General features: G+C 42.4%; 1 protein-coding gene across 2 annotated transcripts; it reads left to right on the top strand.

Moving 5' to 3' along the window:
* Nucleotides 1-54: 54 nt before the first annotated feature.
* Nucleotides 55-19,718, top strand: LOC139577060 (alpha/beta hydrolase domain-containing protein 17B). 2 transcript variants are annotated; one of them, XM_071403813.1, is made up of 4 exons: nucleotides 55-474; nucleotides 5,324-5,799; nucleotides 16,227-16,406; nucleotides 18,748-19,718. In XM_071403813.1, the coding sequence occupies exons 2-4, from the start codon at nucleotides 5,333-5,335 to the stop codon at nucleotides 18,971-18,973; spliced, it is 873 nt and encodes a 290-aa protein (XP_071259914.1). In that variant the 5' UTR covers nucleotides 55-474; nucleotides 5,324-5,332; the 3' UTR covers nucleotides 18,974-19,718. The 2 variants fall into 2 exon arrangements, with proteins under 2 accessions (XP_071259914.1, XP_071259913.1); XM_071403812.1 differs by having other exon boundaries at nucleotides 5,321-5,799.
* Nucleotides 19,719-26,954: the final 7,236 nt, after the last annotated feature.

The raw sequence follows: 26,954 nt of genomic DNA, 5'->3' as shown, positions 1-26,954 counted from the left end.
AAATAGTCGTTTCTAATTGGCTTTCTTATAAGCCAATTCAATCATACCGGCGTCACTACGGTTTCGATGTTTTTATGTTCCGTTTTCCGTAGAGAAGACAGTCTGCAAGCAACAGTGGTTAAGCTACAAGTATTGAACCTGTGACTGAAGTCAACATTATATAACATATTTGGTTTACTTACGTCTTATGGAGGCATTTAAGTTAATATCTGGACCACATGGACAAGACTGAGTGTCAAATAGTTGTAGCTTGGTTTGGGTAGACAGTAGTCGTGTGTAAACGTCAAGAAGATTCATAGCTAACGTTACCCTGCTAACCAGAGTGGACGAAGGGAAGATAAGCTAAGGCATTTTCGAGTCAACCTGCCTGGTTAACGTTAACTACTTGTACGTGTTATCTGTCTACGGCAGTTAGCTAGCTAAGTTACTCGCCAGAATCATCGAAATACTAACTACAATCCGCAACATTACCAGGTATGTGTGTGATCCTCTTCGGGTAGCCTAGCTAGCTACTATCAAATATTTTCTATTGACTATTAGCTCATTAATAACGTAAATTATTGGATGTTAGGAAGTACTTCTCTTTCGTTTAAGGGTGTGGCGTAAACATCTTTGATATTATGCATCTCAATCACGTCGCGTGAAGAAGAATGAAGGAGTTCCCATAGGTCGTTTGGCGACCCGTTACTTTACTCAGAGCAACGATTACATCCGTAACACAACGACGTGTTTGCTGTACCTTTGCCGACCACTGTTTACTTTTCAGTCATCATAGGCTGGAAAAGGTGGCCCTACGATTTATTTTCTTTAACGTTAATATATAATCGCAACGAATCATTTCTGGCAAGCACCCCCGACTAGAAAGATTAATCAGGCGGTATATACCAATTAATTGTGTATTACAGCCTGATTAATCAGACTACTTGACAGGCGTTGATAAATCTCCAGTACCACCGTAAACTAACGTTGTAGCTAAATGTATCAGGATGTCTATAGCCCGGCCTTTTGGATAGTCTCTAAAACAAACCCTAGCTGATGTGTAACGTTATGGGGTCCCCTAGAATCTGAATTGCTTTTATAGATGTTGGCTGACTAGTCATGAAAAAGATGTGTGCGCGTCCATGGGGTAGAACTTAGCCTGTTGTGATTCTGGATGGCCAGATTGCTTGCAAGATTGACAAGACAAGTGAGTGCTAGGGGAGGTGCTGTGGGATTATTTAAAATGCTCTTTCCCCTAGGAGAGAAAGTCAGTTTTGGCAGTGTGTAGAGCCTCCTTGACACAGAGAAGAGCAGTTTCGGTTGAGTCAACAGTCTTGAAGCCTGACTGGTTAGGGTCAAGAAGATTGTTCTGAGCGAGATAGCAAGAGAGTTTGTCAGAGACGGCATGCTTAAGTGTTTTGGAAATAAAATAAATATGTGATACCGGTCTGTAGTTTTTGACATCAGAGGGGTTGAGTGTTGGTTTCTTGACAAGTGCCTCTGGCTATTTTGAAGTAAGAGGGGACACAGCCATTGGTTAGCGATGAGGAATGCGAGAACGTCTCCAGACATGGTCTGGAGGAGGGGATGAGGTCGAGCTGGCAGGTTGTCGGGCGGCCGGACCTCACTAGTCGCAGGATTTCATCTGGAGCGAGAGAGGGGAGAAAGAGGTCAAGGCGTAAGGTAGTTCTGTGTGAGCAGGATCAGAAGACTCAATAGGCTGAGTGAATGAGGAATGGCTTTCGCCAACCTTCTTTTCAAAGTAGTTGACAAAGTTGTCTGCAGAGGGAGTAGTGAGGGGATGGAGGATTAAGAAGGGAGGAGAAGGTGGAAAATAGTTTTCTAGGGTTGGAGGGAAAAACGTGGCATTTAGAGTGATAGAAAGTGGCTTTAGCAGCGGATACAGAGGAAGACAAGGTAGGGAGTGAAAGGATGATAGGTCCGCCGTGAGGTTAGTTTTCCTCCATTTTCTCTCAGCTCCTTGCAGCCCTGTTCTGTAAGCTTGCAATGAGTCACTTAGCCATGGAGCAGGCGGGGACAGTGCAAGTCATAGGATGAGGATAGTAGGGTCGAAAAGGTGGAATCAGGGAACAGGAGGGAGAAGGATTTAGCTGAAGAGAGAGATGGTAGGATAGAAGAGGGTAGTGGGAGAGTGGAAGAAACGATTGTGATGGCGCATGACAATCTGAGTGGCTAGGGTTGGAGAAGGAGACAGAAAAGGAAACAATTTAGTGATCTGAGACCTGAAGGGGGTTTGCCGTGACGTTACTAGCCGAACAGAATCTAGTAGAGATGAGGTCATGCGTATTGCCTGCTTTGAGTGGGAAGGGACTGGGAATGGGTAAGGTCAAAAGAGGCAAGGAGGGGAAATAAAAAGATGAAAAGAAATTAGTCGAAGGCAGACATCAAGAGGTTGAAGTCGCCCAGTACGAAGAGCGGTTAGCCATTATCAGGAAATGAGCTCAAGCTCATTATCTTCTTATGGCTGGGATCCCGTTAACGGGATCGATATGACAACAGCCAGTGAAAGTGCAGGGCGCCAAATTCAATTCATTTTAAAGATAAACTTGTTGTTAATCCCATCACAGTGTCAGATTTCAAAAAGGCTTTACGACGAAAGCACACCAATGATTATGTTAGGTCAGCACCTAGTCACAGAAAAACACAGCCATTTTTCCAGCCAAAGAGAGGAGTCACAAAAAGCAGAAATAGAGATAAAATTAATCACTAACCTTTGATGATCTTCATCAGATGACACTCATAGGACTTCATGTTACACAATACATGTATGTTTTGTTCGATAAAGTTCATATTTATATACAAAAATCTGAGTTTACTTTGGCGCGTTACGTTCAGTAGTTCCAAAACATCTGGTGATTTTGCAGAGAGCCACATCAATTTACAGAAATAATCATACTAAACATTGATAAAAGATACAACTATTATGCATGGAATTATAGATACACTTCTCCTTAATGCAACCACTGTGTCAGATTTCAAAAAAGCTTTACCGAAAAAGCACACCATACAGATATCCGCCATGTTGTGGAGTCAACAAAGTCAGAAATAGTATTATAAATATTCACTTACCTTTGATGATCTTCATCAGAATAAACTCCCAGGAATCCCAGTTCCACAATAAATGTTTGATTTGTTCGATAAAGTCCATCATTTATGTCCAAAATCCTCCTTTTTGTTCGCGCGTTTAGCCCAGTAATCCAAATTCATGCCGCTCGAGCAGACGAAAAGTCAAAAAGTTCTGTTACAGTCCGTAGAAACATGTCAAACGATGTATAGAATCAATCTTTAGGATGTTTTTATCATAAATCTTCAATAATGTTTAAACCGGAGAATTCCTTTGTCTTCAAAAATGCAATGGAACGCAAGCTAACTCTCTCACTTGGACCCGCCTGGTCAGCTCATGGCACTCTGCCAGACCCCTGACTCAAAGAGCCCTCATTCCCCCCTCCTTCACAGTAGAAGCACCAAACAAGGTTCTAAAGGCTGTTGACATCTAGTGGAAGCCTTAGGAAGTGCAATATGACCCCATTCCCACTGTATATTCGATAGGTGATGAGTTGAAAAACTACAAACCTCAGATTTCCCACTTCCTGGTTGGATTTTTTCTCAGGTTTTTGCCTGCCATATGAGTTCTGTTATACTCACAGACATCATTCAAACCGTTTTAGAAACGTCATAGTGTTTTCTATCCAAATATACTAATAATATGCATATCTTAACTTCTGGGACTGAGTAGCAGGCAGTTTACTCTGGGCTCCTTATTCATCCAAGCTTCTCAATACTTCCCCCAGCCATAAGAAGTTTAAGGAACTCTCTAAGGGCACTTGGTGGGCGATAGATGACAACAATGTTAAGCTTGAGTTGAGAAAATAGAAAATCTCAGTTTTGGAGAAATGAGCAGCCCTGTGCCACCACCGCAATGACCAGATGCGCTCGGACTATGAGAGAAAACTAGCCAGATGAAGCGAGAGCAGCTGGAGTAGCAGTATTCTCTAGGGTGATCCATGTCTCCATCAGGACCAAAAGTCTAGGGACTGAAGGGCAGCATAGGCTAAGATGAACTCTGCGTTCTTGACCACAGATAGGCAGTTCCAAACGCTGCCGGAGACCAGGAATTCCACATGGGTTTTGCGCGCAGGGTACACTAAATTAGAAGGGTTGCAGCCAAGGGGTGGGGAGCGTCTGTAAAACTTACAGGGAAAGGAGCGAACTGGGATAGAAAACACACACATAGTTGCCAAAGCTACAAAAGAGCAAAATGGGATCTAAAAGTAACTAGGTAAGATACTCAAGTGAGAGAGTGGTGTGGAGCCTTCCTCTCTTTCCTTCCTCCAATAACTCAGCAGAACCGTCTTCGTTTCGGCGACGGTCTTAGTTTTGACGATGTCACTGATTACCTAAACCACAACAGTCACAAATTGTCCTGCCCCTTAATCCTATTTGATGTGTCAACGATCAACAGAAAGTTCTGTGCAGTCATTAGTTCACACACCAAGTAGGCTACTGGGAAGACAGGCAGCACTTAAAGTAGATGGCCCTAGCTAGCAAAAAGACAGTACTAGACAACAACAGATGAAGACAAAAAATTATACTTATCACTCCTGGAGATATCAGGAGTCCTCAAGCTATAGAATGAAGCATTATATAGCAATGGACCGATTCTAGGATTGACACTTTGAGGCAGACAGAATAAATGCTCATCAGTGCTATAGCTGTCGAATGATCTCGGGGTCAAGGGAGGCCATGCATGCAGAAGGGAATCGATAGTGTATGTAAAACCAGCTCAGGCCTAAGAGGAGTTCATGTGCATTTCCCACTTGCCCATATGTCTAACAGGGTGGGTAGAGAACTTTGAGAATCGCTCCACACCAGCCTAGTAACCTAAACACAGTAATGCTATTTTATAGCTTTTTCTCGAGGTCGAGTCACGAAGCACAAGTACATTTTTAGCCTCAACGTGTTTAGATAAGACTCTATATCTGATAAGGGGTTTCTGATTAAGCTGAAGTGAAGTCTGGTTATAGGCTTTAACGTATGTGCCTCAGTCTGTTGGTCTGTTTGTGGGAGGCATGCATCAGTGGTCGAGACTGCCGTGAGTCACAGCTGTGTGTCGGTGTGTGTCTGAGCATATTTTTCAAAATGGCTGTCAATAACTGTGGTGTGCTTGTGCACCGGGCTGGAAAGAGACCGTAAACCCTCTTTCATTTGTCCTCAGTCTTGGTGAGATCAAGCTAATGTAGGCTATTGAATGTGCCATGTCAATAATACCCTATTAGTAATAGTGAATGGTAATGTCTCCTCTCATTCCCCCTTCCCCCAGCAGTGTTTGAGGATGAACCACCTGTCCCTGAGTGAGCTTTGCTGCCTGTTCTGCTGCCCTCCATGCCCCAGCAAGATCACCTCCAAGCTGGCCTTCCTGCCCCCGGAGCCCACCTACACCCTCATGTGTGATGAGAGCGGTAGCCGCTGGACCCTGCACCTGTCTGAGCGCGCAGACTGGCAATACTCAGCGCGTGAGAAGGACGCCATCGAGTGCTTCATGACGCGCACTTCACGCGGCAACCGCATCGCGTGCATGTTTGTCCGCTGCTCACCCAACGCCCGCTTCACACTCCTCTTCTCACATGGCAACGCGGTGGACCTGGGCCAGATGAGCAGCTTCTACATCGGCCTGGGCTCACGCATCAACTGCAACGTCTTCTCCTACGACTACTCAGGCTACGGGGCCAGCTCGGGGAAACCCTCTGAGAAGAACCTGTACGCTGATGTGGACGCCGCCTGGCATGCACTCAGGACACGGTGAGTAAGGGGACGAGGGAGGAGGGCAGATGTGATGGTGGAGGAGTGAGATGGCAAAGAAGTGGCTGTTTGTGACGTTGATGTGTCCTACCCAAGAGTTGCTGACTATCGTTCCACCTAAAGCTCGCACCATGGCTTAAACATTCTTGGTTGGAAAGCGAAGTGGAGAAAACATTTTATTTTTTGTTACATTAAATGATGTGTTTGAAAATGTGTAGGCTAGATGCTTTCTCCTCAACCTTCTACCCGGCCGCCCCCAAGGCAATGGTTTTCTGTTCATCAGTTCCTCTCCCCATTCCTCTGGCCATCCCATCCATCCATTTATCAATGAATTGATCCCCACGTAACCTCTAGTCTCCAACACTCTCCTCTCTCTCCCTCCTATCTCGCTTCTCTCCTCCCTTTGTCCTCTGACTTCCCCCTCTCCTGTTTTATTTTCTCTTGCCAGCTTTTACTGGCAGCTCTGCTCTAGGTCCCAGGTGGGGTCCCGTACACACACACACACACACACACACACACACACACACACACACACACACACACACACACACACACACACACACAGAGCGCTTTCCTCTATGGATTCTACCCATCCCCTTCCCCTCTGTCCTGTCCTTCATTCTCAGCTGAGTCTTTTATGTGTGTGTCCAAGCGTATGTGAGATGTTTAGGCTACATATTGTTTATGCACAGTTTTGGGGGGAATAAAAGTGATTCCAGACTTATTTCCTGCATCTTGACAACAAATCAAAGGGACAAACAAACGAGTCAGAGAAAGGAAGGAACATCCAAATACACAAACAGGAAGAGGGTAACTAACACAGAGGTTACTTGGGCCCAAATTGCCAACTGTGATGACATTGACTAGAATAAGTGTTTCTCCATATAGTAGGCCCCCTCGCCCCCATGGGACAGGTCTGAGAGTAAAGTTAAACAGGAAACCATTACCGTACAGGGACTAGCCTACATACAGACAGACATACTGTAGCTGGGGCTGAGAAACATGTATGCCTGCTACCATCTGTGTGGTTCTCTTGCAAATCTCACATCCGTTTGACAGTAGCCATTCTCTTCTGTTGCTGATCTCCCTCCTACACGTATTACCTGTGTGTGTGTGTGTTGTGTGCCATTTTTCTCGTCTTAACCTACTTGTTCCTTCTGCATACACACACACACACACACACACACACACACAAGAAACAACCACAGTCCTGTGGAAATGTGTGTGCGTGTGCTGTCACCCGTGTGCACTGTCACCTGTGACCTTTTCAGAAAATCTGCTTTAAAATGAAATTTCGGCAAAGCACAACAGAATCAGCCTTGATCGAATTATCCTCCGATAGAGGAGGATGCATGTCGTGGGATGGGAGTGGGGTTAGAGAGGGGTGGGGGTGGGGTTAGAGAGGGGTGGGGGTGGGGTTAGAGAGGGGTGGGAGTGGGGTTAGAGAGGGGTGGGGGTGGGGTTAGAGAGCGATGGGGTTAGAGAGCGGTGGGGGTGTGGTTAGAGAGGGGTGGGGGTGTGGTTAGAGAGAGGTGGGGTTAGAGAGAGAGGTGGGGTGGGGTTAGAGAGAGAGGTGGTTAGAGAGGGGTGGGGGTGTGGTTAGAGAGGGGTGGGGGTGTGGTTAGAGAGGGGTGGGGATGAGGTTAGAGAGGGGTGGGGATGAGGTTAGAGAGGGGTGGGGATGGGGTTAGAGAGGGGTGGGGATGGGGTTAGAGAGGGGTGGGGGTGGGGTTAGAGAGAGATGGGGTTAGAGAGGGGTGGGGGTGGGGTTAGAGAGAGATGGGGTGGGATTAGAGAGGATTGGGGGTGTGGTTAGAGAGGGGTGGGGGTGTGGTTAGAGAGGGGTGGGGGTGTGGTTAGAGAGGGGTGGGGGTGTGGTTAGAGAGAGGTGGGGGTGGGGTTAGAGAGAGATGGGGTTAGAGAGGGGTAGGGGTGGGGTTTGAGAGAGATGGAAGAGTAGGAGCAAAAACATTAACATCTTCAGATGATTTCATTGGATTGTAAATTACACAATCATTTTATTGCTATGGTAGCCAATAGTTTTTGTTTCTTGGACACACTGACCTGATTTCTCTCCTCCTCTCTTCCTCCCTTCGTCCTCTATCACCTCCCCCTCTTCCCTGCTTTGGAAATCTGATTCATATGCTGCACACTGATTTCTGTTTGAAGCAGCTACTGTCTCTGTTACCAATGAATGGATATCGGGCGACAATTCCATTGACTGATTTTCAACACATAGGGTGAAAGAGGTCATCTCAAACTTCTCTGGACACCATTCTCATGATGTGTCATTTTCACAATGTAAGAAATCAACATTTGAAGCATATTTCTTGGACAATTGTTTTTTTAGATGACAGTGTATGAGAACTCATTGTGAAAAAAATTGACTTTCATTTTCTCTGCTGTAAAACAGTATATTGGCAGATATAACTGTCGGTAAGTTTTGTCCCCCAAAAATCGGAATCTGTATCGGACCCAAAAAAACGCATATTGGTCGTGCTCTACCTTTGTGTGTGTGTGTGTTAGAGGTCGACCGATTATGATTTTTCAACACCGATACCGATTATTGGAGGACCAAAAAAAGCCGATACCGATTAATAAAAGAATATAATATAATAAATAAAATAATAATGATTTTTTATTTGTAATAATAACAATTACAACAATACTTATTGAACACTTATTTTAACTTTATATAATACATCAATAAAATCAATTTAGTCTCAAATAAAATGAAACATGTTCAATTTGGTTTAAATAGTGCAAAAACAAAGTGTTGGAGAAGAAAGTAAAAGTGCAATATATGCCATGTAAAAAAGCTAACGTTTAAGTTCCTTGCTCAGAACATGAGAACATATGAAAACTGGTGGTTCCTTTTAACAGGAGTCTTCAATATTCCCAGGTAAGAAGTTTTAGGTTGTAGTTATTATAGGAATTATAGGACAATTTCTCTCTACGATTTGTATTTCATATACCTTTTGACTATTGGATGTTCTTATAGGCACTTTAGTATTGCCAGTGTAACAGTATAGCTTCCGTCCCTGTCCTCGCCCCTACCTGGGCTCGAACTAGGAACACATCGACAACAGCCACCCTCGAAGCAGCGTTACCCATCGCTCCACAAAAGGGGAACAACCACTCCAAGTCTCAGAGCGAGTGACGTTTGAAACGCTATTAGCGCGCACCCCGCTAACTAGCTAGCCATTTCACATCGGTTACACCAGCCTAATCTCAGGAGTTGATAGGCTTGAAGTCATAAACAGCTCAATGCTTGAAGCACAGCGACGAGCTGCTGGCAAAACGCACGAAAGTGCTGTTTGAATGAATGCTTACGAGCCTGCTGGTGCCTACCATCGCTCAGTCAGACTGCTCTATCAAATCATAGACTTAGTTATAACATAATAACACACAGAAATACAAGCCTTAGGTCATTAATATGGTTGAATCTGGAAACTATCATCTCGAAAACAAGACGTTTATTCTTTCAGTGAAATACGGAACCGTTCCGTATTTTATCTAATGGGTGTCATCCATAAGTCTAAATATTCCTGTTACATTGCACAACCTTCAATGTTATGTCATAATTACGTAAAATTCTGGCAAATTAGGCGACCCAAACTGTTGCATATACCCTGACTCTGCGTGCAATGAACGCAAGAGAAGTGACACAATTTCACCTGGTTAATATTGCCTGCTAACCTGGATTTCTTTTAGCAAAATATGCAGGTTTAAAAATATATATTCTGTGTATTGATTTTAAGAAAGGCATTGATGTTTATGATTAGGTACAGTCGTGCAACGATTGTGCTTTTTTCGCAAATGCGATTTTGTTAAATCATCCCCCGTTTGGCGAAGTTGGCTGTCTTTGTTAGGAAGAAATAGTCTTCACAGAGTTCGCAACAAGCTAGGTTAGCAGGCAATATTAACTAAATATGGAGGTTTAAAAATATATACTTGTGTATTGATTTTAAGAAAGGCATTGATGTTTATGGTTAGGTACACATTGGAGCAAGACAGTCCTTTTTCGCGAATACGCACCGCATCGATTATATGCAACGGAGGACACGCTAGATAAACTAGTAATATCATCAACCATGTGTAGTTAACTAGTGATTATGATTGATTGATTGTTTGTTTTTTATAAGATAAGTTTAATGCTAGCTAGCAACTTACCTTGGCTTACTGCATTCGCGTAACAGGCAGTCTCCTCGTGGAGTTCAATGTAATCAGGTGGTTAGAGCGTTGGACTAGTTAACTGTAAGGTTGCAAGATTGAATCCCCGAGCTAACAAGGTAAAAATCTGTCATTCTGCCCCTGAACAAGGCAGTTAACCCACCGTTCCTAGGCCGTCATTGTAAATAAAAATGTGTTCTTAACTGACTTGCCTAGATAAATAAAGGTGTAAAAAAAAAACTTTAAAAACGGCCAACTCGGTGTCTAAAAATACAGATTTCCGATTGTTATGAAAACTTGAAATCGGCCCTAATTAATCGGCCATTACGATTAATCAGTCGACCTCTAGTGTGTGTGTGTCCTCTATTTAAAAATAAATACAACATATGGGGGTTTTCTCATGGCCCAACACATTAACTAACTGAGGAAGGTTTCAAGTTAATGTCACGTGCACAAGTAAATGCCTTTCTTTCAAACCCAACAATGCAATAATCAACAACAATATAATACTAGAAAAAACAGGAGAAATATGAAGACCCCAACAACTTACTATTGGAATGGGAATATGATTGCATAGTGGTTCCATAATGTGATGTGGCTAATTTAGTTGGCCTGAATGACACATACAGAAACTAGCCCTATATATTGAAATGATAATGGACTCTCAGTTCTTGCATTCATAGATTCATTTTATGTAGGTTACCTTTTTTGAGAATAGTTACATTTCTACAAGCACCATCCCTCAGCTTTTAACCCAGTGGCGGAACTGCTTTAGACTGAAAAACAAATGAAGGATTGTTATTAACTGTGGCTTTGGGTGGGTTGTCTGGATTTGCATGGCTGCACTACCATTAGCTATTAGGGGTGTTTTGTGTGCAAATTTTCTGCTCACATTTAATTCTGCAGTGTAGCTACATAGATATGGATAAAATATTCAGGAGGCCAATATTGACCTCAACATCACAATCTGGCTTATGGCTTCAGACAGTAATGTGACACTGATCAGCAGAGCTTTCTCTCTGTCAGAGTGTTAAACTGCACATCAGTGAGGAGTAGAGTCACTGCCTGTTTCCATGCATGAAGGCTACAATAGTTTGGATGTCTGTGGGACAGACTCTTTGCATTGCAAATTCCATAACAAATCTCTAAGTATGAAGAATGAAGCAATATCAACAGTTACACTACTGCCATCCCATCTACCAGCGTCGGCTCCCATTGGTCAGAACCAGAGGGGAGAACCGTGAGACGGCACAACATGGGTGGTGGGGTTTGTAGTCCATGTTGATTGACTATAGCCTAATTTACACTATCAGGTGAGACGAGGCTGTGCTACTTTTAATTTGGCCCAAGGCTTAGTATAGCCCAGCTCTGTGCCCAATTCGGGTGCTTCCAACCCTGCGCCTTTTCAACTGGCCAGGGCTTGTTGTCTCCAACGTCACATAGTATTCCACCCCAAATCTATGCCAGATTCTGCCCCACTTTGTCACCCATTCACTGGTAATCCAAAGATCAATGTCATTTCTGTCCCATAATTGCCAAACTGACTGACACCCTCAAGATAGAAGCTGACCCTAATGGCAGATCCAAGATCAATCCACCCTTCCCAGAAGTCTTATTTGTAACCATAAAGAGGGCAAAAAGACACAGACCTCAGATCAGCGCAATGGGAAAATTCTACCTCAGCCATGCCACTGCCAGACCCAATTATCAACGCAGCATGTGATCTTATTCTCCATTCTACAGGGAGCCCTGGCCTCCTTTATTTAACAGTCAAATGGTTCATCTTGGTGCTGTGTTTCACTGCCCCGTGTTTGACTTGAATTCCAGAGACATGTCTCTCAATGGGGCGGCGCACAATTGGCCCAGCTTCGTCCGAGTTAGGGGAGTGTTTGGCCGGCAGGGATGTCCTTGTCCCATCGCGCTGTAGCAACTGCTGTGGCGGGCCGGGCGCATGCACGCTGACACAGTCGGCAGGTGTACGGTGTTTCCTCTGACACATTGGTGTGGCTGGCTTCTGGGTTAAGTGGGCATTGTGTCAAGAAGCAGTGCGGCTTGGTTTGGTTGTGTTTCAGAGGACGCACGGCTCTCGACCTTCGACTACGGGAGTTGCAGCGATGAGACAAGACTGTGGCTACCGATTGGATATCACAAAATTGGAGACAAAGGGCAAAAAGTTTGAAAAAATATATAAAAAGAGTGGGGAAACCCATACATCTTTTTTGACACAGGTATGATAGACTTGACTCACTACATGACTGTGTTTTGCCTGTGGTTGACTACAGGTCATAGTCTATATGAGATGTGTTTGGCTTGTGCGAAAGGAAGCTGTGGGCCTACTGACTTTGAACATGAATTATTTATCATATCTAAAAGCTCTCTCTCAATGTCTCCCCTTTAGCATCCTGCCGCTGTCTGTTTTATGTGAGTGTGTTTCTCTTGCAAGTTAAATGAGGGCTGGAGATGGGGCTGTGGAGGTCATGAAATGTTGTCAGCTGGTTATTGTCATGCAAAAGTCTGCCGGTATCATGGTAATTTACACTTAATTATCATAAACCCGTTTAGCATCTCCAGGCCTGCATGCATACAAGCCATTGATGCGCGCCTTTGGAACGTCTACATTTTAAAAAGTCTAATATACACAATCATAATAAATCCATGATTTATTTTAGCCAGGTCTAAAGAAATCTGTATTTAATCAGCTCATATATAGGCCCATGCTAATGCGTAAGCTCTAATATGCATTTGGTGTTTTGAATTAGTCATCACCTTAGAAAGCGCTGTCCGTTTTAGTTGTTAGGCTTTGAAACATGTTTTTCACTCCGTTTCAACCTGTTGAACTTGTTCTTCAAATTGACCAATTACTTTGAGGTGAGTTTTAAAGCAAGATACTGTTTTAATGATAAGTGTTTGTGAGCTTAGGTTGCATTTGCGTTGATGTCAGAGAGGAAAATGGTTTGTGTTTGCACGCGCTCGTGTTCCTATGTTCTGGTGCAGGGGGAGGTCCTGTCTTACCTGCGTGTTCAGGTGACTCAATCGTGAGTCAGCAGGTGTGTCCCACACCGTCAGCAGACACACTTTATTGGTACATGCAGTACTGTACAAAAGTTTTGGGCAGGTGTGAAAAAATGCTGTAAAGTAAGAATGCTTTCAAAAATAGACATGTTAATAGATTATATTTATCAATTAACTAAATGCATAATTGGGGTGACCACCCTTTGCCTTCAAAACAACATCAATTCTTGTAGGTACACTTGACCAAAGTCAGGGATTTTGTTGGCACATAGTCAGGTGTATGATTGGCATAATTGTTTAAACAGGTGCTAATGGTCATCAATTTAATATGTAGGTTGAAATGCAATCATTAACTGAAACAGAGGAACAGGGGGAATAAAACTGGGTGAGGAACAGCCAAACTCAGCTAACCAGGTGAGGTTGCTGAAGACCGTTTACTGTCAAAAGTCATACACCCTGACAAGACTGAGCACAGCAACAAGACACAAGGTAGTTATACTGCATCAGCAAGGTCTCTCCCAGGCAGAAATGTCAAGGGGTTTCCAGATGTGCTGTCCAAGCTCTTTTGAAGAAGCACAAAGAAACGGGCAACTTTGAGGAACGTAGACGCAGTGGTCGGCCAAGGAAACTTATTGCAGCAGATGAAAGACACATCATGTTTACTCCCTTCGCAATCGGAAGATGTCCAGCAGTGCCATCAGCTCAGAATTGGCAGAAAACAGTGGGACCCTGGTACACCCATCTACTTTCCGGAGAAGTCTGGTAAGAAGCGGCCTTTATGGAAGACTTGCGGCCAAAAAGCCATACCTTCGACATGGAAAGCGACTCAACTATGCACGAATACACAGGAACTGGGTTGCAGAAAAATGGCACCTGCTTTGGACTGAAGAGTCAAAATGTGAAAGAGTTGTCTGTAGCAGAAGGCAGTTTGTTCTCTGAAGGGCTGGAGAGGGGTACACGAATGAGTGTCTGCAGGCAACAGTGAAGCATGGTGGAGGTTCCTTACAAGTTTGGGGCTGCATTTCTGCAAATGGAGTTGGGGATTTGGTCAGAATGAATGGTCTCTTCAATGCTGAGAAGTACAGGCAGATACTTATCCATCATACAATACCATCAGGGAGGCATCTGATTGGCCCCACATTTATTCTGCAGCATGACAACGACCCCAAACACACAGCGAAAGTCATTAAGAACTATCTTCAGTGTAAAGAAGAACAAGGAGTCCTGGAAGTGATGGTATGGCCCCCACAGAACCCTGATCTCAATATCGAGTCTGTCTGGGATTACATGAAGAGAGAGAAGCACCTGAGGCTGCCTAAATCCACAGGAGAACTGTGGTTAGTTCTCCAGGATGTTTGGGCCACCCTACCTGCCGAGTTCCTTCAAACTGTGTGCAAGTGTACCTAGTACCTATTGATGCTGTTTTGAAGGCAACGGGTGGTCACACCCAATATTGTTTTGATGTATATTTTTCTGTTCAATCACTTTGCATTTTTGTTAATTGATAAATAAACTATTAACATGTATATTTTAGGAAGCATTCTTGCTTTACAGCATTTTTACACACACACACACACACACACAGAGAGCACACTATTTGTGGAACTAAAAGGGTTGGGTTTTGTCAGTGGGAACCTGCTGTGAGGGATGTCCACTCAAATAGAATAGTGCTGTTTCATTTTCTTTTCACTTGGACGTGTTCCAGCAGTCAATCCTTCCAAGTCTAATATTGACTGGTAGCCTAGTAACAGATTTCCAATGAGGTTTCAGACAGATACCCACTGCAGCCTCTGCCCCAGGAAGTGAAAACAACAAACTTCCTGATCAATCATATTATTGATTGGAGACAAAAGGAAGATCCCTTCAGCATATACACACACACACACACACACACACACACACACACACACACACACACACACACACACACACACACACACACACACACACACACACACACACACACACACAGTAGTGCCCATGGCAGCCAACACAGTAGGTTTGGTATGGTATGGGTCGTATTGAGTGTAACTCCATTTTCAGTTCCGACTGACATGACTGAGGGCAGGAGAGAGAGCAGTGATTAACGTGCTATTAACGTACGTAGCAGCAGGTCCTCTTCAGTTGAAAATATGACCCAGTATAGAACACGAGACCCAATTATCTTATAGCCTAGCTGCTTCCCCCTTCTTGACCTCTACTGTCAGTGGTGCTGTTCTTCCCTTATTTCTTCCCTTTCATTTGCTCTTGCTCTCTCCCTCGTTCTCTCTGCGTTATAGATTGGATTGGTCTCAGGGAATAAATTGATGATTGGGTAGTGGAGAGCTTGTATAACCATGGAGCGTGCTCAGTGAGGTAAAGTGAGTTCATGCTGAAATTGGCCCTAAGTTGGCCTGGCAACACACACACACACACACAAAGTCACTTACATTCACCTGATCCACTAGTGTTACAGTCCCTGGCTGTACTTTATATCATATGTTTTACATTAACTGTTGTAAACATTACACACAGTGTGTTTTGACATATGTTAGGTTTTGGCCAGCCTGCTATAGCCTGGCTAGCCTGTTTGAGGTAATGCTGCTGCTCAGAACAGTTGCTGGCAAATAAGAGGCTGAATTTAAAATTCCTCACCCACATTTGAGAATTCTAGTTCTTAATATAGTCTAGTTCCTATGGGCCCTGTGCGCCTACTTAGTCCACTCTGTCATCAGAAGGTTTTGACCACTTGGGACCTCCTGTGAGCCTCCACGCATCATATGTCTGTGCTGTCACTCTCCAACCAGTTGGATGACCTACCCTTGTGTCAGTGTTGTACAGGCTGGGCTAGGTAGAACTGGTGATGTTTGTGTGATCAGTCCTGCAGCGGTTTATAGCCGGGAAAGTCAGCTGACTGGCTGTGTTGGTCACATTTTCCATAATAATAATGCCTTTCTCGCTCTCCTCTCCTCTCTTTTTCTATCTGTATCTTCTGCTTGTCCCACCACACCCCTTATTGACACGTCAATGCTCCCACACCGACTGATCCTAGACTTAAGCTCCCTCCTGACTACTGCACTTCTGACCTGAGTGGGGTAATGGAATCTTGTTAATAGTGACCGACTGACTGACTGACAAACTATGTCATCATCCTTCTCTTGGTCTACATCATCATCGACATCCTACCTTGTCATCGTCCTTATTCAGAGTATCAGGTAATTGATGCTGTGTAGCTGATGATAATGTTCTGTGTCTGCCCCCAGGTATGGTATTAGGCCAGAGACTGTGATCGTGTATGGTCAGAGTATCGGTACGGTCCCTTCCGTGGACCTGGCGGCACGCTACGAGAGCGCCGCGGTCGTCCTGCATTCCCCTCTCACCTCTGGCATGAGAGTGGCCTTCCCAGACACCAAGAAAACCTACTGCTTTGACGCCTTCCCCAAGTGAGTGACACACACACACACAGAGCATAACTTCTCTGCGCTACGGATCCCTTTTACGGGATCATTTTCCTAAACAACCGCTGAATTGCAGGGCGCAAAATATTACAAAAAATATTTATAATCATGCAATCACAAGTGAAATATACCAAAATACAGCTTAGCTTGTTGTTAATCCACCTATCGTGTCAGATTTTGAAAATATACTTTGCAGCGAAAGCAATCCAAGCTTTTGTGAGTGTATCAATCAATGCTACAACAGCTAGCCCCAAATTAGCATGGTCACGAAAGTCAGAAAAGCAATAAAATTAATCGCTTACCTTTGATAATCTTCGGACGTTTGCCATTTGGGTTGCGCGTTATGTTCAGAAAACCAAAGCCTCGTTCCGTTCGACAAAAATTCCAAAAAGTATCCGTAATGTTCGTAGAAACATGTCAAATGTTTTTTATAAATCAATCCTCAGGTTGTTTTTAACAAACATAATCGATAATATTTCAACCGGACCGTAACCTATTCAATAAGAGAGAAAAGAAAATGGAGAGCTACCCCTCTCGCGCGCAGGAACTAATCAGAGGACACCTGACTAGTTTTGAAAAATCTCACTCATTTTTCAAAATAAAAGCCTGAAACTATGTCTAAAGCCTGGTCACAGCCTGAGGAAGCCATTGGAAAAGGAATCTGGTTGATACCCCTTTAAATGGAAGAAAGACGGGCCAGGAAACACAGATTTCTTTATTTTTTTTTAATCACTTCCGGGTTAGATTTTCTCAGGTTTTTGCCTGCAGAATCAGTTTTGTTATACTCACAGACAATATTTTGACAGTTTTGGAAACTTTGGAGTGTTTTCTATCCTAATCTGTAAATTATATGCATATTCTACGATCTGGACCTGAGAAATAGTCAGTTTACCTTGGGAACATTATTTAAAAAATAAAAAATAAATCTGACCCCTAGCGTCAAGAGGATAAAGCAGTCATGTTTGAGTCACTCTGAACTCAAATGCTCCATCTGGTGGTCCTTGGTTGCTGCCAGGTTATGGAGAATTGTAGGACTGTGACTGTCATGGAATTTTGGATGACGCTTATTGGTCAGCCAAATGACCATAGTCACCATTATAACCGTTCAAATAACCTTTGGGAAAGTGCGTATTTAAAAAACAAAGACACATTTTCTCATCTCCTCCAGTCCTGACTGCATGTCCTGCCATAGAAATAGGATGAATAGAACAGGTGTCCCCGTTTAAGTCAATGACAGCATAATGGGTGGACTGGTGGCCATTGCGAGTGTACCCATAGAGCAAAGCAGGAAGTATACTCATCAATATGTGCTGTGGTTTGTTGATTCAACTCAATTGACATTACACAAAATACATTCCATTGCATGACCCACTCTACGGGATCAGTGTCCCCCCCCACGGGACGGTTGAGCTAACGTAGGCTAATGTGATTAGCATAAGGTTGTAGTAACAAGAACATTTCCCAGGACATCTGATATGGGCAGAAAGCTTAAATTCTTGTTAATCTACCTGCACTGTCCAATTTTCAGTAGCTATTACAGTGAAAGAATACTGTGCTATTGTTTGAGGAGAGTGCACAGTTATGAACTTGAAATTGTATTAATAAACCAATTGGGCACATTTGGGCAGTCTTGATACAACATTTTGTACAGAAATGGAATGGTTTATTGAATCAGTCTAAAAGTTTGCACACACACTTATGCCATCTAGTGACCAAAATCTAAATTGCGCCTAACCTGGAATAGTACATTATGGACTTTCTCTTGCATTTCAAAGATGATGTATTATATTTTACCAGATATAATGCGTTATATTCTCGTACATTAATTTCACATTTCCCAAACTTCAAAGTGTTTCCTTTCAATTGGTATCAAGAATATGCATATCCTTGCCAGGGCCTGAGCAGTTAGATTTGGGTATGTCTTTTTAGGCGAAAATTGGGGAAAAAGGGGTCGGATTCTCAAGAGGTTTTAATATAATTTGAATGAACATTCTACATTACCATGGAAATTATTGTTTCACAATACCAGGCAGCCATCACGAGTGTACCCATGATTTTTCTTTTTTTTTTTTTTTTTTTTTTTTTCCCTAACCGTTGGCAATACGGTAATTGTGCCAGCCGTAGAGAATTGCGCTGTTGACAAGTCTAAAAGGGTAAACTGCCTGCTGTTGAAATTACAACATTGAGTTATTTTAAATCCTATTCCTGTCATCATCATCATCATCTGTTTATCATTGCTTGGAAATTATACTTGCCTAACAGTTCCCTTCCTCTGTTCTTTCCCTTGTGTGTGGTGCGTCTGCCCATCTAAACTCGCCTCCCAAAGTATTGACAAGATCTCCAAGGTGACTTCTCCAGTGCTGGTGATTCACGGGACAGAGGACGAGGTGATCGACTTTTCCCACGGCCTGGCGCTGTACGAGCGCTGCCAGAGGCCCGTGGAGCCCCTGTGGGTGGAGGGCGCTGGCCACAACGATGTGGAGCTCTACGGACAGTACCTGGAGCGCTTGAAACAGTTTGTGGCCCACGAGCTCGTCAACTTGTCTACTTGACTTCACCCCTCAATCACACACCTGCTGCAACTGTGAACTTCTGAAATACCCACCCTTTTGTTTTTTGTTTTTTTATAATTTGGAATTGCACTGTGTGTGTGTGTGTGTATGTGTTGGGGGACGATGGACAGATATGTGCTCAAGAGGATTGTGTGTTTTGTGCATAGAAGAGCAGTGGATTTTGTGTGTGTGTGTGTGTCACACATTTTCTGCCTTTCAGAAGAATGCGGTCCTGGTCCATTGTAAGGATTTTTGAGTATATCTGAGAGGTTTGTGTGGAGCAGCCATGCTGGATGGAAGACTGGACCGCAACTCAACCCAGTCCATCTTGACTAAGGAGCCAAGTCTGATTCAATGTAGTCAACGTGGATATTTTGTTATTGTGTATTTGTTTCTATTTTAAATATATAAAGTTTGCATGTATCACGTGACAGAACTGTACGAGACAAGTCTGACATTTAAGATGGCAGTGCCAGTGTTGCCAAGAGTTCAGAATATTGAAGAAAATGGCATGCAACTGTATTGTACGTACAACATCCTATAAATATCTCCAAAGTTGTATAAGCTGTACAAAGTTTTTTGTTATTACTATGTTGATTTTCATGTATTCTTTCAGTAAACTACTACGACTCCATCGTAGTATGAAGAACAATGTTTTTTTCAGACCAGTGACATGCTGGATAGTTCCAATTAAAGATGTATAATGTACATGTAACGTTAATAATAAAGCTTATTTACCAATTCAGAGGAATAGTATTTCTAGATTTTTCTTTTGTATACAAACTGCCTGTACACCTGGTAGCTCTTAATCAAGCTATGTCATAAAGAGTCATGCCACTGATGCCGTAAGAAAGCATTGAAAAACAGTATAAGTCATTAATGATTGATTGGGAAATGTTTTGATGACAGTTTTACCGAGGACACAACTGAACGATTTCATCTTTTTGCACACTTTTTGCTTTTGTCTTAACTCATATGATATCTGACGGACTGCCTGGTATTTTGGAGCCTTTGTTTTCTTTGAGAAACACTTAATGCTGAACAAGGTGAAACATTTACCAATCACATACTTTATTGTATTAGTAGGGTACTGACTAAGCCTAAAGAAGCAGATGTTAAGTGCTACTGCATGCTATAATAGGCTATAGTTTTCTTACTTTTAGCTGGGTAAATGCTGTCTAGCTTAAGCCCATGGGTGCTACTGAAAACCTCCAGGTCTGATGAACTGAAATATTTTGATTGGGTGTTGTTACTAAAGTAATCAAAGATTGTTAGGATTGGTTGTTAGTACTAATACTTCCATCCATTTTGACTTTATAGATAATGTTTGTAGTGGACATTTGTATTTCTTTCACTAGCCTCTAATATCTAAATGTAAGTTATTGGTACTTTAACTGTTCATATGAGAATTAGGCATCCATCTGTGGTGAGACCATTCTGAATTATTCCGATGACTGTTGAACTCAATCTGGTCACCTAGACCAATGTCATTTATTATTTTCTAAGAAGGTTCATTACTGAAGGAAATTATATAATATGTTCTTGATAATAGTTATAATAAAATGGATATAGACAATAAAAACAAAACAAAAAATATGCCTGTTCTTTTTTGTTGGTGAACTGAATGGGTAGATGGCAAGTTCAAGTTTATTGTCCCAGGGGACACTTTGTTTTTCAGCATAGGAGCATAAATAACAACATTGAACAATAGAATCCACATGGATCACAATGAGACACAGTTGTAGGTAATACAATGGGCTATTCCATCAAGTCATCTGCCTGACAGCCAATTATATACAGTAGACTTCTAGTGATCGACATTAGCAGCAGTACACAAGTATAACAATCAAAGTTGCCTAATAAGTGAAGTGCTCCGTGCTTTCTTAGATCATCTCGTGAACAATGTGTCAATGTACTGACATAAACAAAAAAACATCACCATCATCATTCTCAACATCCTCATCATCCCTAGCCTGCCTACCTCTTCTCTGTATTCAAAAGGGCAATGGCCATAGGGGTAAAGGACTGCTTGCGACTGTTAGTCTTAACAGTGGGGAATCTAAACCAGGAGCCAGACCTGGAACTCAAGGTGTAGGGGAGTAGGCACAGTCAGACAGGATGAATTCTGCCTTCCTCGCCACGTCTGTTGTACAGATCAGACAGACTCTGCTGGACTCCTGTGATCTTACTGCCCACTTTCACTATTTCTAGCTAGCTAGCTATTTTTTACTTTTACACCGAGGTTGCCGTACCAGCAAATCAAAGAAAATGTTAAGACAGACTCTATGTACGACTTATAAAAGACTCATCAAGGTCCTTTCTACCTGGAACTTTGCCAGTTGTCTGAGACAAAAAAAGGCGTTGCTGGCCCTTACACAGCATGTCAGTGTTAGACTCAAAGTTATTATCAATAATGTGTGCCAAAATACTTGTAGTTGTCTACAGTGTCTACCTTCAGGCCCTTGATGATAGTGTTCTGAGGGGTAGGGGGTTGACACCTGAAATCAATACACATATATTTGTTTTTTGTCACATTCAGTTGTATGAATGCACTGTCACACCAATGTACAAAATCATCAACAACAGGGTCAGTTTCATTATCATGAAGGAGATGGACTATTACAGAGTGGTCCACAAACTTCAGGATGTGTCTGTTCTCGTTCTGGCTACGACAATCATTAGTGTACAGGATATATTGTAGAGGAATGGCAAGAGGACACACCTCTGGGGTGAGCCTGTTTATGATGATAGCTCCCCTGACAAGCACCCATTCACCGTGCTTCACCCTCTGGGTTCTGTTGGTTAGAAAGTCAAGGATCCAATTGTTTTTACACCATTAATTTTTCCCATATGGGAATTTTAGAAACATTTAAAATAAGTGCTGTGTTTCATGTAGGCTTACCTTGACGTGACGTTTTGATAACCATGTATATCTAATTAGGTGCTTATGTGGCAATCATAAAGTACTACAAATGACATGATGATCTGAATGAAACTGCCGAATCGAGGCAAAGTTAAGAATCTCTGGATTAACTATCTAATGTTAGCTAAATTTAGTAATTAATATTTTGGATCATTTCAGAAAAATGGACAATTCTGTGAACTGTCTTATGCAAGTTTTAAATTGACATAATACCTGTTAGCAAATGTGTCAGCTAGAGATGCCGAGCAGGAGCTTGCAGGGATTTGTAGTCTTGCATGATGTTTATTTTGATGCTAATTAGCATTTTAAAATATGAGATGAAATAAAGTCAAATATATTGATAAATGTCTCCTTGTCTGAGAGAGATTTACATGGTTATCAAAATGTTACGCCAGGGTAAGCATACACGAAACACAGCCCTTATTTTAAGTGTTCCTAAAATCCCCTATGGGAAAAATAAATGGTGTAAAAATGATTGGAAAACATTTCCCTGTTTGACTGCTAGGTTTTAAGGGTATTATGACACCTCCACTGTGCGGCTCTATGTTCTCGACACTGGGGGGCGTGAAACTTAGCCTGATTGACACATCTGTTCAGCTATTACTTGCCGCTCCTGTCATTTACCAAAGATTTGGAAAAGACTGAAACCCAGACTACGTGGTGGCAACCATCTTACAAAATAAAGGTTGAATAAAAAAAGTAATAAACACATCAAGGAAGGAGCAGTTTTCCCATGAACCTTTATGCATGAGTAAACAGCACACAACTGACAGGAACGACTCCTGGGTCGTTTTCCTGATATGTGGACCCAAAACAAGGGATGGGATGTTCTGATGGTATTTGGTAGTCTGAGAGGGATAGTACATGGCATGTTTTGCATGGCACACTGATTGGGAAAGCTGATGGTGCATGGCACACTGATTGGGAAAGCTGATGGTGCATGGCACACTGGTTGGGATAGCTGATGGTGCATGGCACACTGATTGGGAAAGCTGATGGTGCATGGCACACTGATTGGGAAAGCTGATGGTGCATGGCACACTGGTTGGGATAGCTGATGGTGCATGGCACACTGATTGGGATAGCTGATGGTGCATGGCACACTGATTGGGATAGCTGATGGTGCATGGCACACTGATTGGGAAAGCTGATGGTGCATGGCACACTGATTGGGAAAGCTGATGGTGCATGGCACACTGGTTGGGATAGCTGATGGTGCATGGCACACTGATTGGGATAGCTGATGGTGCATGGCACACTGATTGGGAAAGCTGATGGTGCATGGCACACTGATTGGGATAGCTGATGGTGCATGGCACACTGATTGGGAAAGCTGATGGTGCATGGCACACTGGTTGGGAAAGCTGATGGTGCATGGCACACTGATTGGGAAAGCTGATGGTGCATGGCACACTGGTTGGGATAGCTGATGGTGCATGGCACACTGATTGGGATAGCTGATGGTGCATGGCACACTGATTGGGAAAGCTGATGGTGCATGGCACACTGATTGGGAAAGCTGATGGTGCATGGCACACTGATTGGGAAAGCTGATGGTGCATGGCACACTGATTGGGAAAGCTGATGGTGCATGGCACACTGGTTGGGAAAGCTGATGGTGCATGGCACACTGGTTGGGATAGCTGATGGTGCATGGCACACTGATTGGGATAGCTGATGGTGCATGGCACACTGGTTGGGATAGCTGATGGTGCATGGCACACTGATTGGGAAAGCTGATGGTGCATGGCACACTGATTGGGATAGCTGATGGTGCATGGCACACTGATTGGGATAGCTGATGGTGCATGGCACTCTGACTCTGATAAAACACTCCAGCCACCCATGTCATAGATTGTTCTCTCTGCTACTGCACGGTAAGCGGTACTGATGCAGTCTGGGACCAACAGGACCCTGAACAGCTCCTACCCCCAAGCTATAAGACTGATCAGAAGTTAAGTTACTTAGTTAGTTAAATAGTTAACCAAATAGCTACCCAGACTATCTGCATTGACCCTTTTTGCACTAACATTTTTGACTCTTCACATACACTGCTGCCTGCTACTTTTTATTATCTATCGTATTACCTTGTCACTTCATTCATAGTTATATGTACATATCTAGCTCAATTACCTCGTACCCCTGCACATGGACTTATTACTGGTACCCTTTGTATTTAGCCAAGCTATCATTACTCGTTGTGTATTTATTATTACTTTTATTATTACGTGTTATATTAGTTATTTTATTTTCTATTTTCGCTGCATTGTTAGGAAGGGCACGTAAGTAAGCATTTCACTGTTAGTCTACACCTGTTGTTTATGAAGTACGTGACAAATATAATCTGATTTGATTTTGATTGTTCCTTGGTGCATGGGACACTGATTGTGATCGCTCAATGAAAGCCTATTATAGAGTAAGTGTGGTAACATGTTAAATCTGCAATACCTGCAGATGTAATGCAATTGAAGACATCACGAGAACAACCTCCCTTGTAATGCTTTCTAATAATGAGCCTGACTAAGTACCAGTCACATTTTGTCCGTTGAAATGTTGATACATAGAGAGACATATCATAAGCCTCAAAATAAGACATTGAAGGCTCATACATGCTTGTAACAATTTATAAAGCATTATATCTGCAGGCTTGAGGTAAAGCGTTGCCTTAAGGGTCAATACAAGATACTACACCACCCTCTAGTGTTGATGTGCACATACTGTATTCACTTGTAAATGAAAAAGGTGTGACTTCAGCAGTGGTGTAAAGTACTTAAGTAAAAATACTTGAAAGTACTACTTAAGTAGTTTTTTTGGGTATCTGTTGTTGTTTTTGTCAAATCTGTCTTCAAATTTGGATTAGGGTTGGAAATGAGGCTGCCCTAGGATTATATTTGGAAATAAAGTTAGGCCTTGGTTTGAGTTCTGATAGCCTAGGGGTTGGAGATGATCAGGGCTAGTGTATGTTTAGTTATGGGTTGAACTGATAAGGCTATGGATAGGGTTTAATATATTTATCTATTCCTCCACTAGACCGTTTAATATTTACCGTTAATTATTTATGAGTTATCACTGACTCCCTGGCCAAGTGCCTGTGCCATGTGCTCTGTCCTCCAATCGCGCTACAGCAGGGAGAAGCCCCTGACTGCAGCGTGCAGTTCGGGGCCGGGCTCAATGTGGATGGAGTCAAACGTCGGGGCCAGGCTCAATGTGAGAGGAGTCAAACGCGTTTAGCCCTGAACCCTTCCCGTCTCCTTAAAGGTCATCCAAGTTGAGGTAAACGTCGAAAGTATCAACATCAACGAAAGCTAATCTTAATCGAGCCTAACCTACATGGATAAAAATATAAACCATGGAAGTAAGTGAGACTGTCATTATGCATAATGTACTTTGTATATTCATGTTATTCCAGTGCAGTGGTATGTTTTTATATGACCAACTACTGCACCGATGTTAGCATAGCGTTAATTTGCACCCTTTTGCACGTGAGCTAGCTAAGTAGCAATAGCACCCTTTTGCATGTGAGCTAGCTAATTCCTTACAATGAGGGAATCTTATTTGGACAAATGTGCCTACTTGAGCAGTAAGCCTAGGTTTACATGTACAGTTATGTAATCGATTTGATCGTTGATTCTTTTTTGTGTTTCTTCAATGTATGCCATGTGTTTGGCTGGCTCTAAATGTGTATCGTTGATGCCGACCGCCATTCCTTAAGTTACACATAGTGAGTCTTCACAGCCTAGACATAGTATATACAATAATGAAATGAAATGCCTATTGCTTTTTTTATGCCTTTCTAATTATCATGCCATTTTATGTCTATGCTTATTTTCTTTGATGTATAGATACACGTTAGTGTGTTATTGGAGGGCCAGAGTCCCAAAATAAAAAAAATTCAGCAGCAGTCAACTTCATCACTGCCCCTTCTGCACATGAGGCTGAACAATATATGGTCAACAACCACATCAAAGGACATGCTTCAGTGAGGCACAGAGGTACTATTTCTTTCTTTGTTTATTGAATATATTTGATGTTCAAGTTTTTTTGATTTGCCCTATTTTTTTTCAGTGACATCAGTGTATTTAGTTTAATTGTATAACTTGTTACTTTACTGTTATTCCTCTCTTTCAGAGTTCACAATCATAAAGTGTGGCTTCAGTTGTAGAAATGCGACACACTGTGTTTGCTGCAAACATCCATGATGCTACTTGGTTTTCACCAGCATCATTGAACCCCATGATCACCTGCCGGTAATTTCTTTAATGATTCATCCATTTCTTATTGTGTTGGCTATTATATTTGTAATAACGAAGTACTCACGTTTTATATTCAACTATTATTTTCCTTTCCTAGGAGAATGCAGCAAGCCTGCAGTAGATTCTTATTCCAGTATGGGAACCTGGACATTGGACAATATGTGTAAGTAAATTTAGTTTTGCCTTTGTTTGTTTACTGTAAAACGAAGTTGCTCATTGCCGATCTTATTCTTTGCTAGAATTATAATGCGTCATAGCTATGTTTCATTAACCACTACCTCTCTTTCAGTATACATCCTATAACTTTAAAGTCATAGGTTTAAAAGTTGTATGTCCAAAATGTTTCTGTTCATATTTGAACACATTTAACAGATACTGAGGCCACAAGCCAGGGAGAATTTCTTTCTAGATCTTTCCATGGCACTGGCTAGAGAGATGAAAGTCGCACCCAACCATTCAGGTTTTTAGGGCACCCGGTTTCATCCCATCTGGATAGTGGTAGTTCAGTTTAAGACCACTTATCCATTTATTTAATTTTTTATTTTTATTATCTATGGTTCTTTTTTATTTAAAGTAAAATGTAATATGTAAAATATGTATGTACGATACATAATTTCCCATTCGGTGCATTAAACAGATGGAAACAGAACCATAGATAACATTATCAGTTGGGGCAGTTCTCATTGAACCCATTATGACCCCCCCCCAAAAGAATTGGAGTTCGAGCCTCTAGGCTAATTTAGTTCCAACTGTGTTCAAAACTTTTATGCATGCTAAGCTGTTGAATTGTACTTTTTTATTTACC

This window comes from Salvelinus alpinus, chromosome 5 (genome assembly GCF_045679555.1).
Source record: "Salvelinus alpinus chromosome 5, SLU_Salpinus.1, whole genome shotgun sequence".
NCBI classification, from domain to species: Eukaryota; Metazoa; Chordata; class Actinopteri; order Salmoniformes; family Salmonidae; genus Salvelinus; species Salvelinus alpinus.
Note: the sequence above shows the minus strand (reverse complement) of the source record. Positions and strands in the feature narration are given on the sequence as shown.

Coding starts and splice junctions, on each gene's coding strand:
- LOC139577060 (XM_071403813.1), top strand. CDS start 5,333: ATGAACCACCTGTCCCTGAGTGAGCTTTGCTGCCTGTTCTGCTGCCCT. Junction 5,800..16,226: donor TGGCATGCACTCAGGACACG/GTGAGTAAGGGG, acceptor GTCTGCCCCCAG/GTATGGTATTAGGCCAGAGA. Junction 16,407..18,747: donor TGCTTTGACGCCTTCCCCAA/GTGAGTGACACA, acceptor CGCCTCCCAAAG/TATTGACAAGATCTCCAAGG.